General features: G+C 39.6%; 1 protein-coding gene across 3 annotated transcripts in view; it reads left to right on the top strand.

The window, feature by feature from the left end:
* Positions 1–20,052, top strand: part of LOC110980435 (periodic tryptophan protein 2 homolog) — a 59,927-nt gene that overhangs the window by 30,627 nt on the left and 9,248 nt on the right. For all 3 annotated transcript variants that reach the window (XM_087132865.1, XM_087132866.1, XM_087132867.1), the window contains one exon: positions 4,302–4,527. In XM_087132865.1, the coding sequence (XP_086988991.1) occupies positions 4,302–4,527 (226 nt within the window). The remainder of the gene's footprint in view (positions 1–4,301; positions 4,528–20,052) is intronic.

Here is a 20,052-nt window from a genome sequence, read left to right as displayed (position 1 = left end):
AAGCTACATGTACCATGTATGACTGTAATCAACAACGTGGCAGCCTTCCTTGGCATATCGGCAAGTACAGGTACCGTAGAAGACTTGATCAATCTCTTTATCATCACTTGAATGACCCTCAATCGGAATTCTTCACACTTGGCTAGGCAGCTGTGGAGGGAAACTTTCCGATAATCCCTTGCTGTGCCACGCTTCAGGTTCCAAAAATAAATCCGAGTTGGCCTGTGGTTTAGTGTGGTTCAGGAGGTCTTACACTAGTGAATTTTTTTTTTAGCTTCCAGTTCGGATGCAATATGCATCAAACTGCAGTCCACGAAGGTGTTTTTTTTTTTTTTTCACTTTGTTTTGCTCACTTACAGTCTTTGCTTTTGCCGTCCAATGATTGATTTTCTCCTTTCCGATTTGTGACTGTCTGTGTGTATTGGCTGAATCACAGCATTGCTGTCGAGTCTTTGAAGCTCGGTTTCCGTTTGCTTGCTGCCCCCTCCCCTCCCCCGGCAGTTTGACCGGCATGTAATTGAATTGTCTGCTTCTCTTTCTCTCTCCTCTTCACTTTCTCTGTTGTTTTAGGCTGAGTAAGCCCTGGGTTGGTTAAGTACAGCTACCGGTACCCGTAAACGTGTATTTAACTGCTCAAGTATTTTGGTTTTGTTTTTGTTCTTGTCTTTTTTTCTATCCTGTTGGAATTTTTTTTGTGTCATTCTTTGCAAGGAGACCTCTCACAAAGTACTCCAAGAAATTTCTCTCGATTCTTTCATTTATACCTGAGAGGAACGTGTACATGTAGGTTTATCTGTATAGGCCTTATGCATTTTCTGTACCTTTGGCACTCAAATATACTGCAGAGAATTCTGTTACAGATGTGCCCGATCTGCAGGTGTCTTTTTTGCAATCAGTAATCTACATGTATGAAATCACGTCTTCTGTAAGATAATACACTGTACGTGTACATGTGAGGAATGGGTGATATGCAAGAAGAGCTATTTGAAAATTGAACATTTTGGCAGGACAGCAACGTTTTATGTATGGGGGCGCAAAGAAATTGAAACCTTTAAAATCCCCTTAGGGCATCCTTTTTATTTCTGTGGTTCTCATTTCTGGCCAGCCTTTTGGCTAGGCGGGGAGGATATTTTTTTTTTTTTACCCTAACCCCCTAGGGTGTATGTAAAATTGTATTGAAATTGGAGGATTTGAGACTGTTAGGGTTAATGTTCCTGACGGCCCCTGCAGTATTTCCTGACCAAGAAGAACAAAATGAGAAAACAGGATTATCCCTGAACTTTTTAGGAAAAAATGCTGACATTATTGTTAAGCATGTTCAGTGTATAACATACCTGCAGCATTTGCATTTTTCTGCACAACGTACCGGTATATGTATGCATGTACAGGTGCTAGATGTACATGTACGAGTACTCTACATGTTCAGGTGTAAATGTGTACATGTAAATCATGTTAAGTGTCAGGCATGTGTACATATGTACATGTACAATTATGAAGTAGTGCAGGAAAATGGTCTACATTAAAGTTGCAGGCTAGTATGTTTTCAACTTGTAAATCTAAATTCCATCTTTGAAAACGAATAAACCTATTACGCATTTTGCACACGTATGTCAGACATACATGTATACAGACGGAATGGAAAGGATATGTCGGACATGTACATGTGCACACAGCAAGGAAAGGATGTCACTGCAGGTGGTAAATGAAACAACTTAAATTACATCTGTATATGTGTCTCTTGCAAGCTTGTGGTGTGCTCTGCAGTGCAGATTATGGTCTGTCATTAAAGGTTTCACTCGACGCAAGTGTATCCAAGAAGTTGACAATGTACATGTATGTTTTTATCTGGTATCTGAAATACTGCCAGGAATGATCAACAGCTTGTAGAACTGTGAGGCAGGCCTGGATCTTGGTTTTGCAAGCCGTGTGGAGTCAAAATGAACACCAAAAAGCTGAGAGGATTGTGTGAAATGCAGAAATGTCAATTTAATTTAATACAATCTACTCACACAACACAGTAAATGGTAACAAGTGGAGAAGCTGTCAGAAATTTTCCAGCAATGATACTGTGGTCACAAAGCAGTACAAGAGGCACATGTACTGGGTGTACTCAATTATGGAAATCCAAATGTCACTAAGGGAATGTAATTAGATATAAGAATTTTCAATTTGCAAGGCCACCGTAGAATAGTGGGTCAGGTAAAAAAAAAACACCTGCAAGAAATAAATTGAAAGATTGAGTATCCACCTTAACCCATAGTTTTGCAACGTATTACACAAATTGGTCCAAAAACTCACAAGACAAATTCACATTAAATTGCTGAATTTAACAATTTACAAAGTGACTATGTCATAACTTTAATCAAAGGTGTTTCCACAAGCCTCGCTCTGTAAGCCAATGATGTATGTTCCTTGTAAGCAATTACGGCAACATTTGGTAGTGATGGGCTATTGGACTTCAAGAGGTACATGTACATGTATATAGACTGTAATTCCAGCAGACAGAACTCAACGTAACAAACGAAGGTAACCAAATCCAGACTAAAGAAAAGTCTGTCCTTAAGGCACAGCTGTTGGTGCAGGAATGAGCTTGCAACCACATGTACATGTTCTTAAAGGAGAACTATGCCCTAAATGGCTCAATAAGGTCTAAGAGTCCCAGTACATGTACCAAGAACAACTTGGTACATGTATTTGTACTCAAGGTAAGGGATGTGGGTATATAGAAAGTTTAGAACAATGAAATACGGTACTTGACCAAGAAATACCGCATTTAACCGGTCGACCATGCCCAAGGGAAGGCTGGTTACAATGGTAACCATTACATTTGAGAATTAGATTGTCAGTGCAGGTATCCGCCTTGAGCGGGACCAAAAGAGGGCCAGATTTTCCTCGATTGCAACAGAGGCTCTTTTGGTGGGGAATGAACTTGGCTGGTTCACAAACAACTGTGAAATGCACACCTTACGGTCACGTCACTACCGGTACCATCCGATTTAATGAACAAAACCCCACCAACATGACTCTTTTCAACCGATTCTGCTCAAGGCAGATAACCTCAAGCAATTATGTTTATAATCCAGTTACATACACACACTTGTATATGGATTTCATGGATTCAGTGGATTGGGTTTCATTGCACAATGGGTACCATATCTTTATTACACCCTGTCACTGTTAATGAGAATCCTCAGATAATGGTGCACTGCTGCTATATGGCACCGGTTGATCTATACATGTTCATGTACACGTGTGTGAAAGAGTCGCACTCTTCCATGTTGCCCTGCACAGTTCTTGTACCAGAACCAATGCAGAACTGATATTGCATTAATAGGCAGCTCTGGAAAAATCACACCACATACACCCCCATGTGGCTACCGTACACACTGTAAATGTACATGTAATTACTGCAACATTTATGTATGGCACTGCATAAGTCAAGGTGCAACCTGTGCCGCACGCTCATAGCGCCTTGACAGGTGTATGTATGATGCATGGACCCAGGGACCAGTACATGTGCACCTGGAAATGTTTGACTAGACTATTAAACCTACCGGTACATGAATGTCATGTGACTCATAGATCTGTACACGTCGCTATCCCAAGAGATGTTTTAGGTAGCATTTGAAAATATCGGCATCCATATTTGCCTTTGAAGTGTAAAACAGGTTGTCCAAGAAGGTAAGGATTTGAATTTACATGACATGCATTACGTGTGTGAATACATGTTACCAAGATGTCCCAAGTGGCCCATGGCCTAATTGTCCAGAACATGCCAGCAGCAGAAATGTAATGCATTACGCATATATATAGCCCATAAATAAAGTCCTCACACTTTCCGTCGCATGACATGTATTTTCATTGAACTGTATCGGAATTCACCTTCTCCACTGTGAATGGTTTGTCAGTCTGCCACGTGCACTCCCCCCCAAAAAAACTTCACGTTTGTGTACTGTACATGCATGTCTTTCTTGGGAAAAAAATTCCTGGTGTCACCGTGACCCAGTAGAAGATCTTTGTTAACACATGTACTTGAAAACATTTTGTTTGAATTGTGTTGTTAATTACTCTCTTGTTTGAACTGTGCCAACATACTTAAGAAGTTCATGCTTCAGGTGAATGAAGAATATTGCTTGAAAGTTCATGAACAACACTAATATAGGAAGGAAGTGTCATTTCAAGGGTGGTGCTGGTCTACTGCGAGGCTTCAGGCTACCTTAAAGTGTTTCATGTACATGTACTTCCACATCTAGACAATCTTATCCTTATCCCACTTTTTTAATTTTGTTCTGTTTCATTAGTTGAATCTGTATGCCAGAGTCTCCCAATGACCTATGTTGAGAAGATGCTGAGTTTTCTTGCTACTCAACTGGAGTCGTCAGCACATCTTGAGTTCTATCTGACCTGGTCTGATCGTATCTTGACCCTTCACTGCCCAAGCTTCCAGACTCAGTCGAGTTCAACACAAGCATTGCTGAGAGCACTGCAAAAAAGCCTGACCAGGAAGTTACAGGATCTTGGAAAAATGTAAGTTGTACTGATGATGCTTGTGACATTAGTTCTGTTTCAGGTTTTTAAGACCTGCAAGTAAAGAGGCCACCTGCATTTCCTGATGACAAATGCAGAGGACAAACTCGACCAGCTGTAGGTGGCTAGTAGCACTGGTTAGCAAGGAATTCGGGGTTGAACGTTTGCATACTGTCTGGAAGGCTTTTCGTGCCTTACAGCCAACATAGAATTTCTTGGCAATTGCAGTTGGTGTAGATTTGCAGGGTCTATGTACAAGCACAGAACTCTACATTACAGAGTCCATGAACTGGGCTCACTGTTATGCTCCAGAGTCATAGTGTGTGTCTAACAAGCAAATTTGATTACCACAATTCTTATGGCACATTACATGCATCGGATAAACAAGCAACTGAGAGTGTATGCCACATTTTGTCTGCCTCTAGTAGCCAGCTATAAATCGTGCTTAAACTAATTACACGAAGCTGAGCTCATTCAAAGCATGTTAGAGAGAGAGAGAGAGAACCGGTAGTAAGAGGCGTGTGGACCACGGTGTGTATGGATTGCACCTGCCTGCCTTGGGGACCAACACCCATGCCACTTTGTACCCCTTGCATTTTACACCATTGATTATCCATGACCGATCTCCAAGCCCTCGAGCATCATGGGAATGACAGCTGTTTGCTGGTGGTTGCCAGGGGAGCATATTGCGGTTGGTGAAAGGATGCCCCCAGGTGCATCTTGAGGGATGCCTGATGCCGTGGCAACATCACATGGTAATGGTGTGATAGAGTCAATCATCTGCCACGTTTTGCTAGTATTGTGTTTGCGTGAAGTGGTTGCAGCTACTTTCGATCAGTGCATGTGTCAGTCTTAAAAGTTTTGAAATAGCGTAAAAGACCAACTCCAACGATGCTAATTTTTCTCATATTGAATCCTATTCAGAAGAGCCAAGTCTAATGAAAGTGGCACATATCAATATCTCTCTAGTAATACATACGTTTGTTTTAATAAAACACAGTTTTTGTACCCATTTTTCCTGCAAGTAAAAATGGATGTGTCGTCAACTCATTAGCATCTAATGTTTATTGATTTCTGTGATGTATTACTGTGTAGAGGAAACACCACGGTACATGCGCTGTAGACGTGCATAACATGCAGAGTCATGGATGACAGCATGAACTTGAAGAATGTTCTCATTCTTCGGAAACTCGAAGAATTTCAAGTACATTTTTAATACATCCACCAGTGACGCACGATTTTGGCATTATTGTATATGCAAATCAAAAAGAAAGGAGCACAAACTCTCAAAAGAAAAGAAATAATGCGGCGCAGTAGACCCAGCACCCAGATCGATCCCTGGTGCACGGTGCATGTACATACATGCACCGTACGTTCGTAGCGGAACCAATCGTGCCAGGGATATCTCTTTCAATGTTTTCTCCAGTAGTGCATTGTACAAATTTTGTTTCTCAACAGTTCGCCAACGGTCAGATTGTGGAAATTTTTCGTAAAACTCGAAGACACCATTCAAATGTTTCGGCAAAATTACAAAAAATACAGGCACAATACTGTCATGATTTGGTAATGAGTATATGATTTATTACACATTAAAGACAATAATAGTTTATTATCAAAACTTTTGAAACCGTTGGAGTTGGTCTTTTATTAGAGACACTTAAGTACATGTATATATCGTTCAAATAATGGCTGCAAGATTTATTTGGAACTGTAAGTTGGACATAGACCTTACCAATATCATACTCTTCTACTGAAAAAAGGCTTTCCTGAGGCTTTTATTTAACATGAAAAGGTCTGTGTTTACATGTATTTCACCAAGTTGGGTCTGTCCAACCTTTAGATGCTGACAAATCTCCCTCCCATCCCTTGAACATGTTACCTGACTCGTTTGTGCCACTCCAAGTCATTCCTAGCCAATAACAGACCAGTTGAAGAGTCCATGATTTGTCCTGAGTTGTGACATTGGAGCTGTGCAAGGATGAAAGGCCGGCATGTGTGCGACACCCATATGTGAAAATAATGGCAACCCATGTAATGATACTCCATGAGGAGCTTTGAGAGGATGTAACCGATGCCCCAATAATGGTAATATGTGGCACTTTAATACTTGAATCCAAATGGGATTTCAATGGAATATGGAGGTGTGAAGGTAAATTTAACATGAATCTTGGGGAGATTAAAATGCAAATGCTGACCGAATTTCATTTAGAGAAGTTTTCGGCTATGAATTACATTTTGTACATTCAGAAACTTAATACTGGATCATACATAAGGTGGATATTAAATACATGTACATACACTACAAAACAGTAACATTTTGAATTCACCAACTACTGGTTTTCATTGCGGTTCATATAGGCTATGTAGGGAAAAGCCCATTGCATGATGGATCCATTCAGAAAGTTGTCCATTGATGCTGATGTACATGTACATGTACATGTGCTGGCGTATGGTATCTAATATAAGAAGTCTCATTTGACAAAGTTGATGTGACAGTATACCTGAATAAGTTGGACCTCTGCTGTGAACATTATTTTCATATTTGTTTATTGATACAAAGGGAATGGTATTTAAATATACATGTAATTGTGTAACTAGTGTGTAATTGAGGAAACCTTGAATATTTACAATGTAGATCTAAGCACCTCTTACTGCTGCCACTCAACATCCATACAGGTATACTTTCCACAGCCCTAAGAAATAGTTTATAATCAGTCTACCTGTAATGCAACCCTGCCATATCAAGGCTTCCTTTGTGTTGCTAGTCCACCGACTTACCAAGCAAAGTGCATAACTACCTCCGCTGAAAGCAATGGGCCCATTCCAGATAGCCGTTGCACTGCCATAACATTTCCTTTCACTAGGAATATGATTGTCCCCTAATTTGATATGAGGTTCGTCCCGGTGGCACAATACAGCTGCAGTTGTAGGTGGATCAGGTTCGCCAGCTTTCTGAGCTGTCGCCAGCCTTTTCTGGTTGTGCATAAAGAAAGTGCATTCCCTCCTATTTCGAGTCAGCTAGCTGTTAGTTCTAATAGGATCCGTTATGATTGACTAGTGTGGGTGTTTTCTCTCCACCTCTTCATTTTTAATTGTGCATAATCCTTTTTGTTTGTTGAGTAGACGTCATTTCACGTGAAAGGAATTCTCGTTTCTACATGTATGTCAGACTTTCACATTCCTTGTGGCACTGTTACTGAGCCCTCGTTCTCTTTGTTTGGGGGGGGTTGTTTTTGCTGTACCGGTGTGTTGCAACAATCTTGTTTCAAAATGTAAACTTGGCTGAAAGTGGTTGATTTGCTATGTACATATATACATGTACCTGTAGTACAATAAACTCGGTGATTCCTGGGCTTTTTAAAGAATGGCACATCTTAAAGATTTGGACACGACTTGTAAAAGAACAATGATTGCAATGAACTGATTCATTAATGGCATGCATATTGGACATGGCCAACACTTCCGCTTCATACCACTGAATGGACAGAGCAGAATGAGTTGAGTCAACTTTGCTCATCAGTACATGAAATGATTCCTTCAGAATACATTGATTTAGCCGGTGGGATCTTCAGTTCCGTAACCAACCAGAAAAAAAACCCTAAGTTTATTTAAGTCCTGTATTCCTTAGAAAGTCTACAGCTACACGTACATAGCCGGGTACGTGTACATACATGTACATCATATTTCACATAGAATAATCTATATGTTTTTTCATAAATGTGACACTTTCAGTTCGGAATTCTTTTCATCCGTTTTTTACGTGGGTCTGTTTAGTGTTCACAATTTTTGCTTTCAAATCTAGTGTGAAAGTTTCTGAATCCATGTTTTCATGTAAACCCGAAGTGGCCATTAAGTGGGATTTTTTTCTTCAGATGACATGCACACCTTAAGCTTTCATAAAGAACAGTTACGAGTATACCGGTATGTAAAAGTGAACATATACATTTAAAATTTATTACAGGAAAATATGGCAAAAATTCCTCATCTTCTGAGGGCTCAGGTATGGAATCTGCTTCTCTCCTTGTCTGCCCTAACAGTCCGGTAACATGCAAAAAAGGATGGCAGGTTTCAAGTAACATTTCTGCAGGTGATGGGGTTTTTCATCATCAGGGAGGAATGCGACTGAGGATTTAATATCTGTGAGACACGGGGGCACAGGATCAAAATCAATGCGAGGGATTGGGAGGGTTTTTGTCAGCGTGGGATTCTGCTGATCTCTGGCCTGGATGTTGAATATGGAAAGGCGCTAAGGGTTGTATGGAAAATGAAATAAATCATGTCTTTGCGTACTGGCATGTGGATCCATGCCTCTGATGAGTAGACTGGTGATAAAGGAACGTAATTTTTTCAAAGTTACATTATTTTGTGCAAAATTATGTGGGTGGGAAAGTTCATAATTTGCACGTTTGTAGTTACCAGTTTGTCTTTGTTGATCAATGCCATATTCTTGATTAGTTGAAGATAAAGTTAAAGGATCGGGGTCACACCTGCTAAGGTGTTATGCCTTCATTGGATTATTGATAGTCATGCCAAATTGGTCATGGGTGTGTACCTTGTAGGTGCATCAAATGTGTATCTTGTGACATTGGCATGTGTTTGTGTGAAGTCAAGTTGTGTGAAGCAGAGCCAAGGTGACTGCCTCTATCATGGATCATGTGAAGATTGTCACAATGTAGATGTGCTAGACAGGATGACTGATTACGTGTTACAACTTGTATTCATAGGGCAAGAAGCATTCTTCCCAAAGTTTGGCATGAAGATTTAAGGCCAGTAGTTCCTTGCATGGGTGTAGTTATCAGGGTAATTCCAGAAACTAGGGTCCATTTTTTTTTCGTGTCCCTGTCACGTCAGATATATGATTTTGTAAGTTCAGAACACATTTTCTAATTTCCAAGAGAGATGAATTAATGCAAATTACCTGCTGAGCAAACAGTAGTAGTTTGAAATCAATTCCGGTGATATTTCCATGTCAAATAACAAAGGTCAGATGTAACAAGGACACAAAAAGTCACACTTTTGGACCCTTAATTTCTGGAATTACCCATAACTCTTGTCTGCCACAAATCATGTCAGCCTTACATTGCGTAAATTGAGGAGCAGACAGGAATTTTCCCATTGGACACGAAATGACTCTGGTTACAGGTTTGGATCTTGTTTGATGGTGCAGTGCTTATTTGTGTCTTTAGAATGACTACAGGATCTTTCCATGCTCTCTTCTCGGTTTCAGTGGTTCTTGTTGAAAATTAATATTTCTCTTTACAGAATCGCAAGAGAATTTTGCTCATAATGTCATCCATGAATTCTCAGATGTGTAGGCCTGCAAGTGTTCCGGGTGCTTGATTAATCAATTATTCAATAATTTGAAAATTACATTTTTCAATTTAATAATGAAAACTTACTCAGTGAAAATAATGACTTGTTAAGAATGCACATGTTAATGGCTAGGATAATTTGTTCAAGCTTGATTTATTCATAATGATTTCCTGGACTGTTCTCTTCATTTTGCCACAAATAACCCCGATTCCATTATGCCTCTAAAGTTGTGTTTTCAGCGTGGGGAAAACACTGCGGATAAGTGCGAGTCCACACAATATCATTTTACCCTAAATTATTTGGGCTTCTTTTGTGTGGAGGAACACACCATACATGTGTACCAGTATGCCATGCCTGTACACACACACACACAAGCGTGTGTTTGCCTGCAACTGGGGACCCCCTATTGTTCCTCTTTTGTTTGTACTTTAACTTTTTTACAAGACCACCCATGTGTTTTGTACCACCCACACAAACCAATTTATTGAAAATGGCAATCCACCTTGAGCAGAAGCACCCCCTCATCAGTTGAAAAGAGCCACACACACTTACCTTACATACTTACTGTGGACATTCCTTTCTTTTTGTGCAGTTACTCAAGAAAACTCAGTGAAAATACTTGTTTTTCTTGAACTGGGAACACGATTTTCAGCTGTTTTTTTGTAAAAAGTTGCCTTGACTGTTCCTCTTCCTTTTACGACAGATGACCCCTACCCCAAAATGCCAAAACTTCTTTTTCAGAGAAGGGGAAATGTCCTGTGGACATGTGCAAGTCCACAGAACATCTTCCTTTCCTGCATCGTGTGGACATCTTTTGTTCACAAGTCCACACTAGGTTCATGTACATGTAAGGTTAGGGCATGCTACATGTAGTCAGCAGTGTTCCTTTTGTTGGTAGCAACGCACAGGCAACACGTGCATTTCATAGTCGTTCATGAGCCAGCGAAGTGAAGTTCCTACCAAAGGAGCCTCCATTGCTACATGTAAGAACATTAATTGCACCCTCTCTTAATTGGTCCAGCTCACTGCCCATGATCCTGTGCCCTACCCCAAGAAAAGAAACAATCTCTCATACAATTGGAAAATGCGGGACTACAGATGTTTCCAAAGGAAAACTGCTTGACCTTTATGAATCGACTCCTTTAAATTATTAAACTGATCATTACACTAACTATGAGTGTTTCAGTGTATGTGACCGTCAGTCTTGCATGTATATGTGATGTGTCAGACGCACGTTCTGTTTGGAGTTCATATAGTGGGACTGCCAGTTAGTCTACATGTATGGCACATGTTTAATGTACATCCCTCAAACAGCTGAAGTTTATTCAATTTAATGGGTATAAACACATGTAGAGTATGTGGTGCTGAAATTGCTCATGTGCAAGTAAGAACTGTCACTGGTGTAATCAGCCATTCCATGGTGACTCGCATGACATTTGAACAAAATGTTGAGTTTCAATGCATTACTGTTGCTAACATGGCACTCATTCAACTCAAATTAGCACGTACTTAAAACAAGGCATTGTGAATGTATCTCTTAGTTTTTATTTGATCACTTTAAAATGTTTCTTGTTTTCTTTATCACGGTTTCTTTGACATGACTCACGTGACAGGATAGAAATGGGGATTTTTCATATCCCTTGATTCTAAAAGCATTTCCTATGAATGTTCAAGTGTGCTGAAGTACATTTCTAATGAACTAAAAACTTAATACTCTGACCTAATCCATGCAAAGGTTACATTGTGCCAAGTCTCTATTGTGAGAAATGGCCTGAAGAAAATGTGACTCGCGTGACACAAATGCATGACTTGTGTGACGCAGTAGCGTTTCACTTTTACATTATAACTAATAATAGTAAAAAAAAATTAATTATAATATTACGTTCATAAAAATGATGTACCTGCAAATACATTATGGAAGAGTGTGAAATCTGCTACCGGTATAAATTTATCCCTTTTGGGGGGCAAATGTTGGGGTGGAAATCTGGTATTTAACACAATACACCATGTATGTGACCTGTCACGATAAAATGAGAGTAAAGTCGCATCCCACTCTTTCCTGTTTTGAGGGTTCAAAGTTTTATATTAAAGTAGAGGACAATTTTTTGGTTTTGTGATATTTGGAAAGATTAACCCACCTTCTATTTAATTCCAAATATTTGGCAGAATCATATATTGTAAAATGTCATTTTCTAAGCAATTTTGACGATAGCATTATTTGTGCCTGGTCTTAAATGTTGAAACAATGTCGGGAACAAAGATGCAAAGCTGCCAGAATAAAGCCACATTGTCAACTTATACATTTACCCTAAGTGTTCCATGTACATACTATTAGAAAGCTCTTTCTGCTGAATTCAAGAATATCAATATCTCAGTTTTTGAAAATTCTGACTTTCAGCTCATTTTGTGCTGACAGGTCATATATTCATAACAATGACATTGAGTCAGACTCCCTCTGAATTTAATTGAAGTGAGTGTCATGAATTCTACACGATTATTTCAGAAAAAACAGTTGTAATGTTTGGTTTGTCCAATGCTTTTTCTTTTGCACTTTCAATGATCTCCTCATTGAACTGCAGCTGTCCCCTGTTGTTCATCATGTTGGGTTGTGGCACTGTGCACAGTATATCATCTACTGGCTGCCAAGATTCTTCAGCATCTGCTGGCTAGGGTGTGTATGCTTGCCCATCTTACCTACATGTATTGTACATGTACATATGCCCATCATCATACTTGCATGTATTGTACGTGTAATTGACTGAGTTTACAAAGGAAAGAGCTGCAATTAATGATGCAATTGTACTGGAATGTACACGTTGCTACAGCATCATTTATTTGGTAAAAATCTTTAATTTCATTAACTGATTCAATTTCATGTTTTCACAGTGAAAATTACACTCAATTTCAATTCCTGGCATGTGACTCACGTGACACTCTTGAAAGAGTTTTTTCGACAAGGAATGCAAAGCAAATAAGAATATTCATGCTTTTATTGATAGACTACTACTATTTGATTTACAAATATCAAACACTAGCTGAATCCCTGTCTAGTTTTTAGTAATCTAAAAAAAATTGTCAAATTTTGTGACTCGCGTGACATATTTTGAGTGTGTTTTCGTGATCAAAACCTTGGAAAATACAAAAAGCATTTGGTAGAATTTTCAATTTTGACTGGAATAGCTACCTAATGTATGCAGATAAAGTAAAATCAATATGAATGAGCTTGAGTTACTTTCCAAGTTTGTGATTTGTACCCCTGTCCCTCCGTTTTGACCACAAAATTCATCCATATTCAAGAGACTGTAACCTAAATAAAAAATTCTTTGATTTAAAAGTTCTTTTGAGATTTAGATGGTTTCAATATTCCTCTTATCAAATACAACTGAGAAAAATTTATTACTTTCACTTCAGTTTTAAGTTTGATGACGACCCTTACACGGAATGGCTGTAATGCACATTTTCTATTCTTTGAGTGCTGTTTTATACATGTATGTACCGTATACTCCTACAGATATAATTGGAAGCAACTCCAAGTTAAATACATGTCCAGGACATGTTGCACCCTAATCTTGCACCCACTTCATCTGTACTCCTGCGTGTATTAGTACAATGTATGTAGCTTATTTTCAAGATTAACTGCTATTATATGATATATTAGTTTTGCTTCATAGGTTTCACACTGTGACATGTTTGTTATTTGATCATTTGGACATCATGTCATCGTTGACAAACGGTCTGCTTCCATCATGTTATCAGCAAAACCTCTCTGAAATGCTGGGAATATTTATGTTTCTATCATCCATCCAAAACAACCAGCAAAGCTGCAAGAATAATTTTGCAACAAAATCTTCCAGTGCCAGAAATGAGGACTCAGGACAGCAGGATGAGGAAGAGTAATGGGCAAAAGCCTGTCCAGACTACAAAGGAAGTAAAGTGTGCATGATGAACAAACTGTTACATGTGCAGTTGTAGGTGATTATGTTTGGCCTTTTCTGTTCTTAGCTAAGACCTCATCATTTTATCCTAATGCTTGACAATGTTCCAAGTACAAAATGTACGGTAACTGACGGCCTCAGACATGCCAGCCTTGAAAATCAATTTCCGGGGCTCTTGCAAGATGAGTCTGGTACTGCCCACTGCAAAGTGAAGCTAGTTTTTTGTTTTGTTTGTTTGTTTGTTTTGTTTTGTTTTTTTTCGGCCAGAGCGTACATAGAGTATGTTTTCATCTTTCATGTTGTCTACTCTGCATCGTTACAGAGAAGATTTGGGAATGATGGCGCTCCTCAGCCTCTCTTTTAACTGTACAAATACAGTACACATAAGGGATACATGTTTGTCTGTACATGTGTACATTGCATGTGTCTAATTGCCAATTGCTTGAGCAACTTACAGGAATCGACTCATTGTGTGCTTGTTTATCAAAAGATTGTAGAAAACAAAACTTGGTTTTACTTCATCAAAGGTGAGACACTGTACTTATGTTTTTAAAAGGTTTTGATCTTTTCAATTGTGAATGGGAATACAGCACAGTTTTTTTCAAAGGATGAAGAACCGCTGAAAAAAATAATAACCATGAAGAGGATCAACTAGCATAAATACGGTACTTGGAAACCTTTTAGACTAGTTTTTGTCTTGAAAATGTTTTTGAAATATTGGTAGGGGTTTTTGGTGTGGGGGATTAATTGAAAATGGTCATGCAGTGTGGGTCCAAGGACTTCTATCCCAGCACTAATGATCACTTGCTTCACATCCATCAAACCCAAAGGTTTGGAGCCTCACGGTGCTGCCATAACACTTGTCAGAACTATATATACGTGGTTCCAGAAACTTCCCAGAGGCAAGGAAGGATGAATCAATTGGGGTGGGAGTGGGTGATCAGATAGGGGTCCGTGTGGATGCAGTCATGGATCATTAAGCAGATGAGCCGTCGATCAGGTGGTGCTAATTCATGGTGCTCAGCTGCTTAGGGTGGATGGATTTGGATGGCCAGATGTGTTGATCCTGAATATTTTATCCACTTGTACTTTGCATGAATGGACGATTTGTTGAATCCTAATTGTGGTGTCGGGGTACAAACTGAGTGAATATTGGGGATGATCATGTTAAGTGTTCTTTTACAATTTGGGCATCAGTATGCTCGCCAAATAACAGATGTGGAAGTTTTTGTTTGAAGGTGTTCATCTATATTAGCATGATGACATAGTTGAGTTGACTGTTGTGCATAAAACCATAAGCATTCGATGCTATACAGCATGGCATGTGTTCTAAACCTAAACTTAATCTAAGCAATTATTGTAGGAGTGTATTGCGTTGTAGTGAACCGAGTGGGGCAAAGACGCTAGCTGATGGCTGCAGACAGTTTCACCAGGCTAACCTTAACTAGATACATGTTCATTTTTGTGCGTACCCTTTGAAAACTACCACAGAGGTTTTGAGGTACCATTCCTCAACCCCACAATTATACATGTACATTGTGGATAATGCGTAGCGCGATGACTGAGTCATCAGAGTATTCACGCTTTGGGCCACTGTCTGTTCCCACTTCTTCCTCAAAACCCTCCCCACCCGGGACATCAGAATACTGTACTTGTGGGCCTGGTAGTACATGCACGTGTTCATGTACTTTCTGGGGCTTTTTCCACTCATCATGAAAGCATTGGCAATTAACGTTGGTAATCCTTTTCAGCATGCATGTACAAGGGCTGTCATTGAGTCCTCCGCATAGAATTGAAGTTTTAAGTCCCATTCCTTTGATGTCCAGGTCTCAGTCCCAATTTTCAAGTTTGAATCTTTTATATTTATTCCAGTTTTGAGTCCTAGTTTTAATACTGTTGGAGTCTTTGTGCTTAGTATTTGAAGAGTCCTGCACCACACTACTTGCTCATGTATGTACTGGTACTTGGCATTCTAATCTACATTAAGTCGTATGTACTGGTATATGGCATTCTAATCTACATTAAGTCGTATGTACTGGTACATGGCATTCTAATCGACAGTAAGTCGTATGTACTGGTACATGGCATTCTAATCTACATTAAGTCGTATGTACTGGTACATGGCATTCTAATCTACATTAAGTCGTATGTACTGGTACATGGCATTCTAATCTACAGTAAGTCGTATGTACTGGTATATGGCATTCTAATCTACAGTAAGTCGTATGTACTGGTACATGGCATTCTAATCTACATTAAATCCCCAGTTTCTCAAGTCTTTGTTCAACATACAGGTTCTTACAGTTTTAATTAAATCTAAGTCGTACTTAGTATTTAAATCTGAGTCCTACTTCATCTTGGTCCTAAATGCATACATACCAGGGTGTATGTACCTGGATTAGTATTAACCACATTGGGCCGGGGGCATTTATGAATGTTGATGATACTTGGATGGGGTAATGTTCATTTTTTCTGTTTTTAAAATTCTTAAAAAATTCATATCTTCATTCACTGGACACTTACACCCACATGAAGGACTGTCTGGTTTCTACTCTAATTTGATAGACAACATCTATTGACGCTGGAGTATTTCAGCCAGGCCTGCCGCCTTGTAAAAGAGCCCAGATTGTGCAGTGTTACGTAATTTTTCTTTTGTTCACGAAACTGGCACAGTGTACTGCTGACCTCTTTTCAATAGGGGCCAGATTAGCATGCAGGGGTACTGTGTGGCTCATTACTGTGGTGGTGGAGCGCTTTTGTCCCCGGTGGTAATCCACTCACGCTGAATGCCCCAAAACCATGGTACACTGTTTCAAAACGAGAGTGGATTGTCTCCATTATTGACAGTGAAAAAATGTTGGTCATTCTCAGCAGCCTGGTCTTTTGTTAAGAGTACGGCCTTTTGTTACAAGGCCCAGTTCCCTTTGACTGATTTCAGAGACGCCGGCCACGCGTATAAAAGATGCGTGTCCGAAACCTGAATCCCTGGCGGCAAGTGGTTAACTAAGTACTTTATTCAAACCCGAGTCTCAGTCCTCGGTTTTGAGTCCCACCATTGATGTATTATTGTGTCTTGAGTCCTAGTTTTCAAGTGGGGGTCCACAACTTGAAGTCTGCCCCTAGTGATGAAGCAATTTAAACTGTAGGCCTGCGCTGAAGTACATCCGAGTGACAATACATGTACATGTATCTGTTGCATCTTGAAACATGTTTGGGGGAGGACACCCAGAATCATGTGATGGAAACTCAGCTGTTGAGTGAGGATTGGTTTCAGGTTGGGAGCATAAACTTAATGCAGACAAATGAAATGTCATGGCCACTTGTATTGATGGATGCCACTTGTGGCCATGGGTTGGCAGTTATTACACTGTGTACTATAGGACTCCAGGCATATTCTGTAAATCAACACCAGTCATAAATGACATGGCAAAAGAATCCTTGAACGTTGATTGCTGCACTGTTCCTAGTGAAGTTCCTCATCTTGGTCTTGATTAAAAGCAAAGTCCTTAAATAACTAAGCTTAATTCATGAATGTAAGACCACATTCAGATTTCATATTGTGCCATTACATTATGCCTTGGACTCATTAATGCTAAGGCAGTTAAATTAAGTTCAATTGGTTGGAGTAATTGAAATGTTTACTTTCTGCAACTGGCTTTAATTTTTTAATTTGGATGTTTCATCAAAGAGTGTTCAGCATTTATTGACTGCCAAAGTTATAACTTATGTATCAGTGTAGATGTAGATAAGGGAAAGATGCATAATTTGTACATGTACACGTATCCGGGACCTGTTTGTTTTATTTATTCAATCTATTTATCTATCCAATAGCTGAAAGGGTGTTTGTCGTGTGGACCCATAATGCACAGCTTGTGGTCAAATAAGACAAAGAAACAGACCCAAAGATTCCAACTGATGTTTAGAGTATTTATTTCCGTTGTTCAAACCCTAAATCCCCATGAAAACTGGGAAGAGATCAAAGAAAACAGATGATATTTAAAACAAGAACACTTCCTTAGGGGTTGTGGACGCACACACGAAATGCTGAGTTTTAAGACCCCCCTCTCCCCATACGCAGTGGCTCCAACCCCCTCCCCTTCTCCATATGTATTCCACAATTCAGGAAGATGCTGTCGGTCTATGTTGTCATGAGTATTGTTGCGGTTTACTAATAACGGGCGTTGGCACAGGAGGATAAACGTTGGAATGGACAGTGGGGGATGCTGTGTTTGACTGGTTTTTTGGGCGCACAAAAGCTGATTCTGGTATTTATTTGTACAAAAAGATGTATTGATGAAGATTTATTACAGGCAAATTTTTGGTTTGGATATGGTACGCACTGGCTTGAACCCCCCCACACACACACATGGTGTACACAACGGCACGGCCCCTTACATGTACATCTCTTCCATTAAATGAGACGGCGGCAAAGAATCATCAATCCTCAGTTAAATATACATCTTGCCTGACTGAATAAGTGAATTAACTTGACAAACGTAGGGGAGGATTGAGGATTAATTAATTACTGTAAACCTGAGCCAAATGTGGAGGCTTCATGTAAACAAGCAGTCAAGTGTAATCCTGGAACCTATAAGTATCCGAACGCGGTTTTAAATAAATGATATGGTGGACTTCTGCAAAATAACTATAAGAACATGTCCTACCATTCACACCTTAGATTAGCCTTAGAATGCAGCCCTGGTTAATGATGGAACATCTCTAACAGGCCTAAACAAAAGAAAAAAATGACTAGAGACATCATGCATCAAAACTTGGCATTATCAATAAAAATCAGTATTTATACAAGGCCAATGGTGCTTGTTATTTAACACAGCGTCCAATTATTATTATTATTTTTTTGCCTTTGAGAAAGATTCTGCCTGGGATTGAAACGTCAGGCCCTCCATATTTTGAGACAATTATATTTTACATATGACAAAAGTCATACCCTGTACAAAGACCATTTCAAAGTGGGTTAAGTTCAAATGACTGAAACAAATGAAAAGATACTCGCACAAACATGCATTGCGGAGAACCTGCTGAAAACAGACCATGCATACTTAATATGAGAAAATACAGTACGTGGAAATTTAACTAATTACATGCGTGCCATATAGTCTGACATTTACAAAGATGTTCGTCTCTAGGGTACCTAGATGTTATAGAGTTGAGAATGGGCTACAGTACACCATGATTTAAATGAATTGCCAGTAATCTGAAGTTTGTCTGTGCAAGTGCCTTTGTGAATGTTTAAATGTTTAAATTGTTGATAGGCTTTTGTTCACCTGTTTCGCCATACATTGCTTTCATACCTCCCACATACTTCATATGCATTCATGATCATGACCTTGATAAATAGCAGACTCTGTGTACAATATACAAGCTGCTGTTGTATGTATACATGTAACCAATTTGTGTTTAATTTCACCCTCTGGATTACTAGTTGCGTAGCAAGAGATTTGTGCACAGGGGTAGGGGATTACAGGCTGCCTCTTTGGCCCGATTGAAAACCAGCACTTTGGTAATTTTAGATAGTACTGAACATGTGATTACCAGGTCTTAGTGCTGATGATAGCCAGTACATGTACATGCCCCTTTTCTGTCCATCAAGTCTGCCGAAAATCATTCTCAGACTTGAGCGGCATGCAGTCTCCACGATGAGCCCAGGAGTGATTTGTACTTTCTGGGGTAGGGGTGGGATGGGGTGGATTTAAGTGGAAAAGCGGTAATAGATTTTTTAGGCAGAGAGCTGTGGCTCTACGGAAGTTAACTGATAGAGATTGCCCGCTAACAGTGTTTATTACAGCCCAGCTTGTCTGCAGCCCTCTGGAGTTATGCTTCCAAAGGGATAGTTTATAAGTATACAACTGTGCTTGAGTGAGTTATGTCTGTGGTTTGGATTTTATTAAAACATCTACTTGTGTGCTCAGCATTCTGACTGTTCATGGGTTACAGACAAAAAAGCAGGGGTTTAACATCTGTTACAAGTGGCAGTAGAGAAAGGCCTATCCATCATGACAAGTGTTCAGGTTACTGTAGGAAATGATGTGAGAGTTGAAGTTGATGCACTTTGACTGTCACTGGTGAGATATTGTACGTCAGACTGAGACACCTGTGATGGATGATTTTCTCACCCTCCGATGATTTGATGACATGAAGGAGACTAGACCCTTTATGGTGGGATACCCCAAGAGGGGTAGACACCCTGTAAAGAGCCCTCAGTGGTGTGGAGAACATGTGTGGTAATAATCCTTCAGCATTGGCCTGACCTCCCGAA

The sequence above is a fragment of the Acanthaster planci genome, linkage group LG02, assembly GCF_054643075.1.
Source record: "Acanthaster planci isolate LZ-2023a linkage group LG02, COTS_SCS, whole genome shotgun sequence".
Classification (NCBI taxonomy): Eukaryota; Metazoa; Echinodermata; class Asteroidea; order Valvatida; family Acanthasteridae; genus Acanthaster; species Acanthaster planci.
Note: the sequence above shows the minus strand (reverse complement) of the source record. Positions and strands in the feature narration are given on the sequence as shown.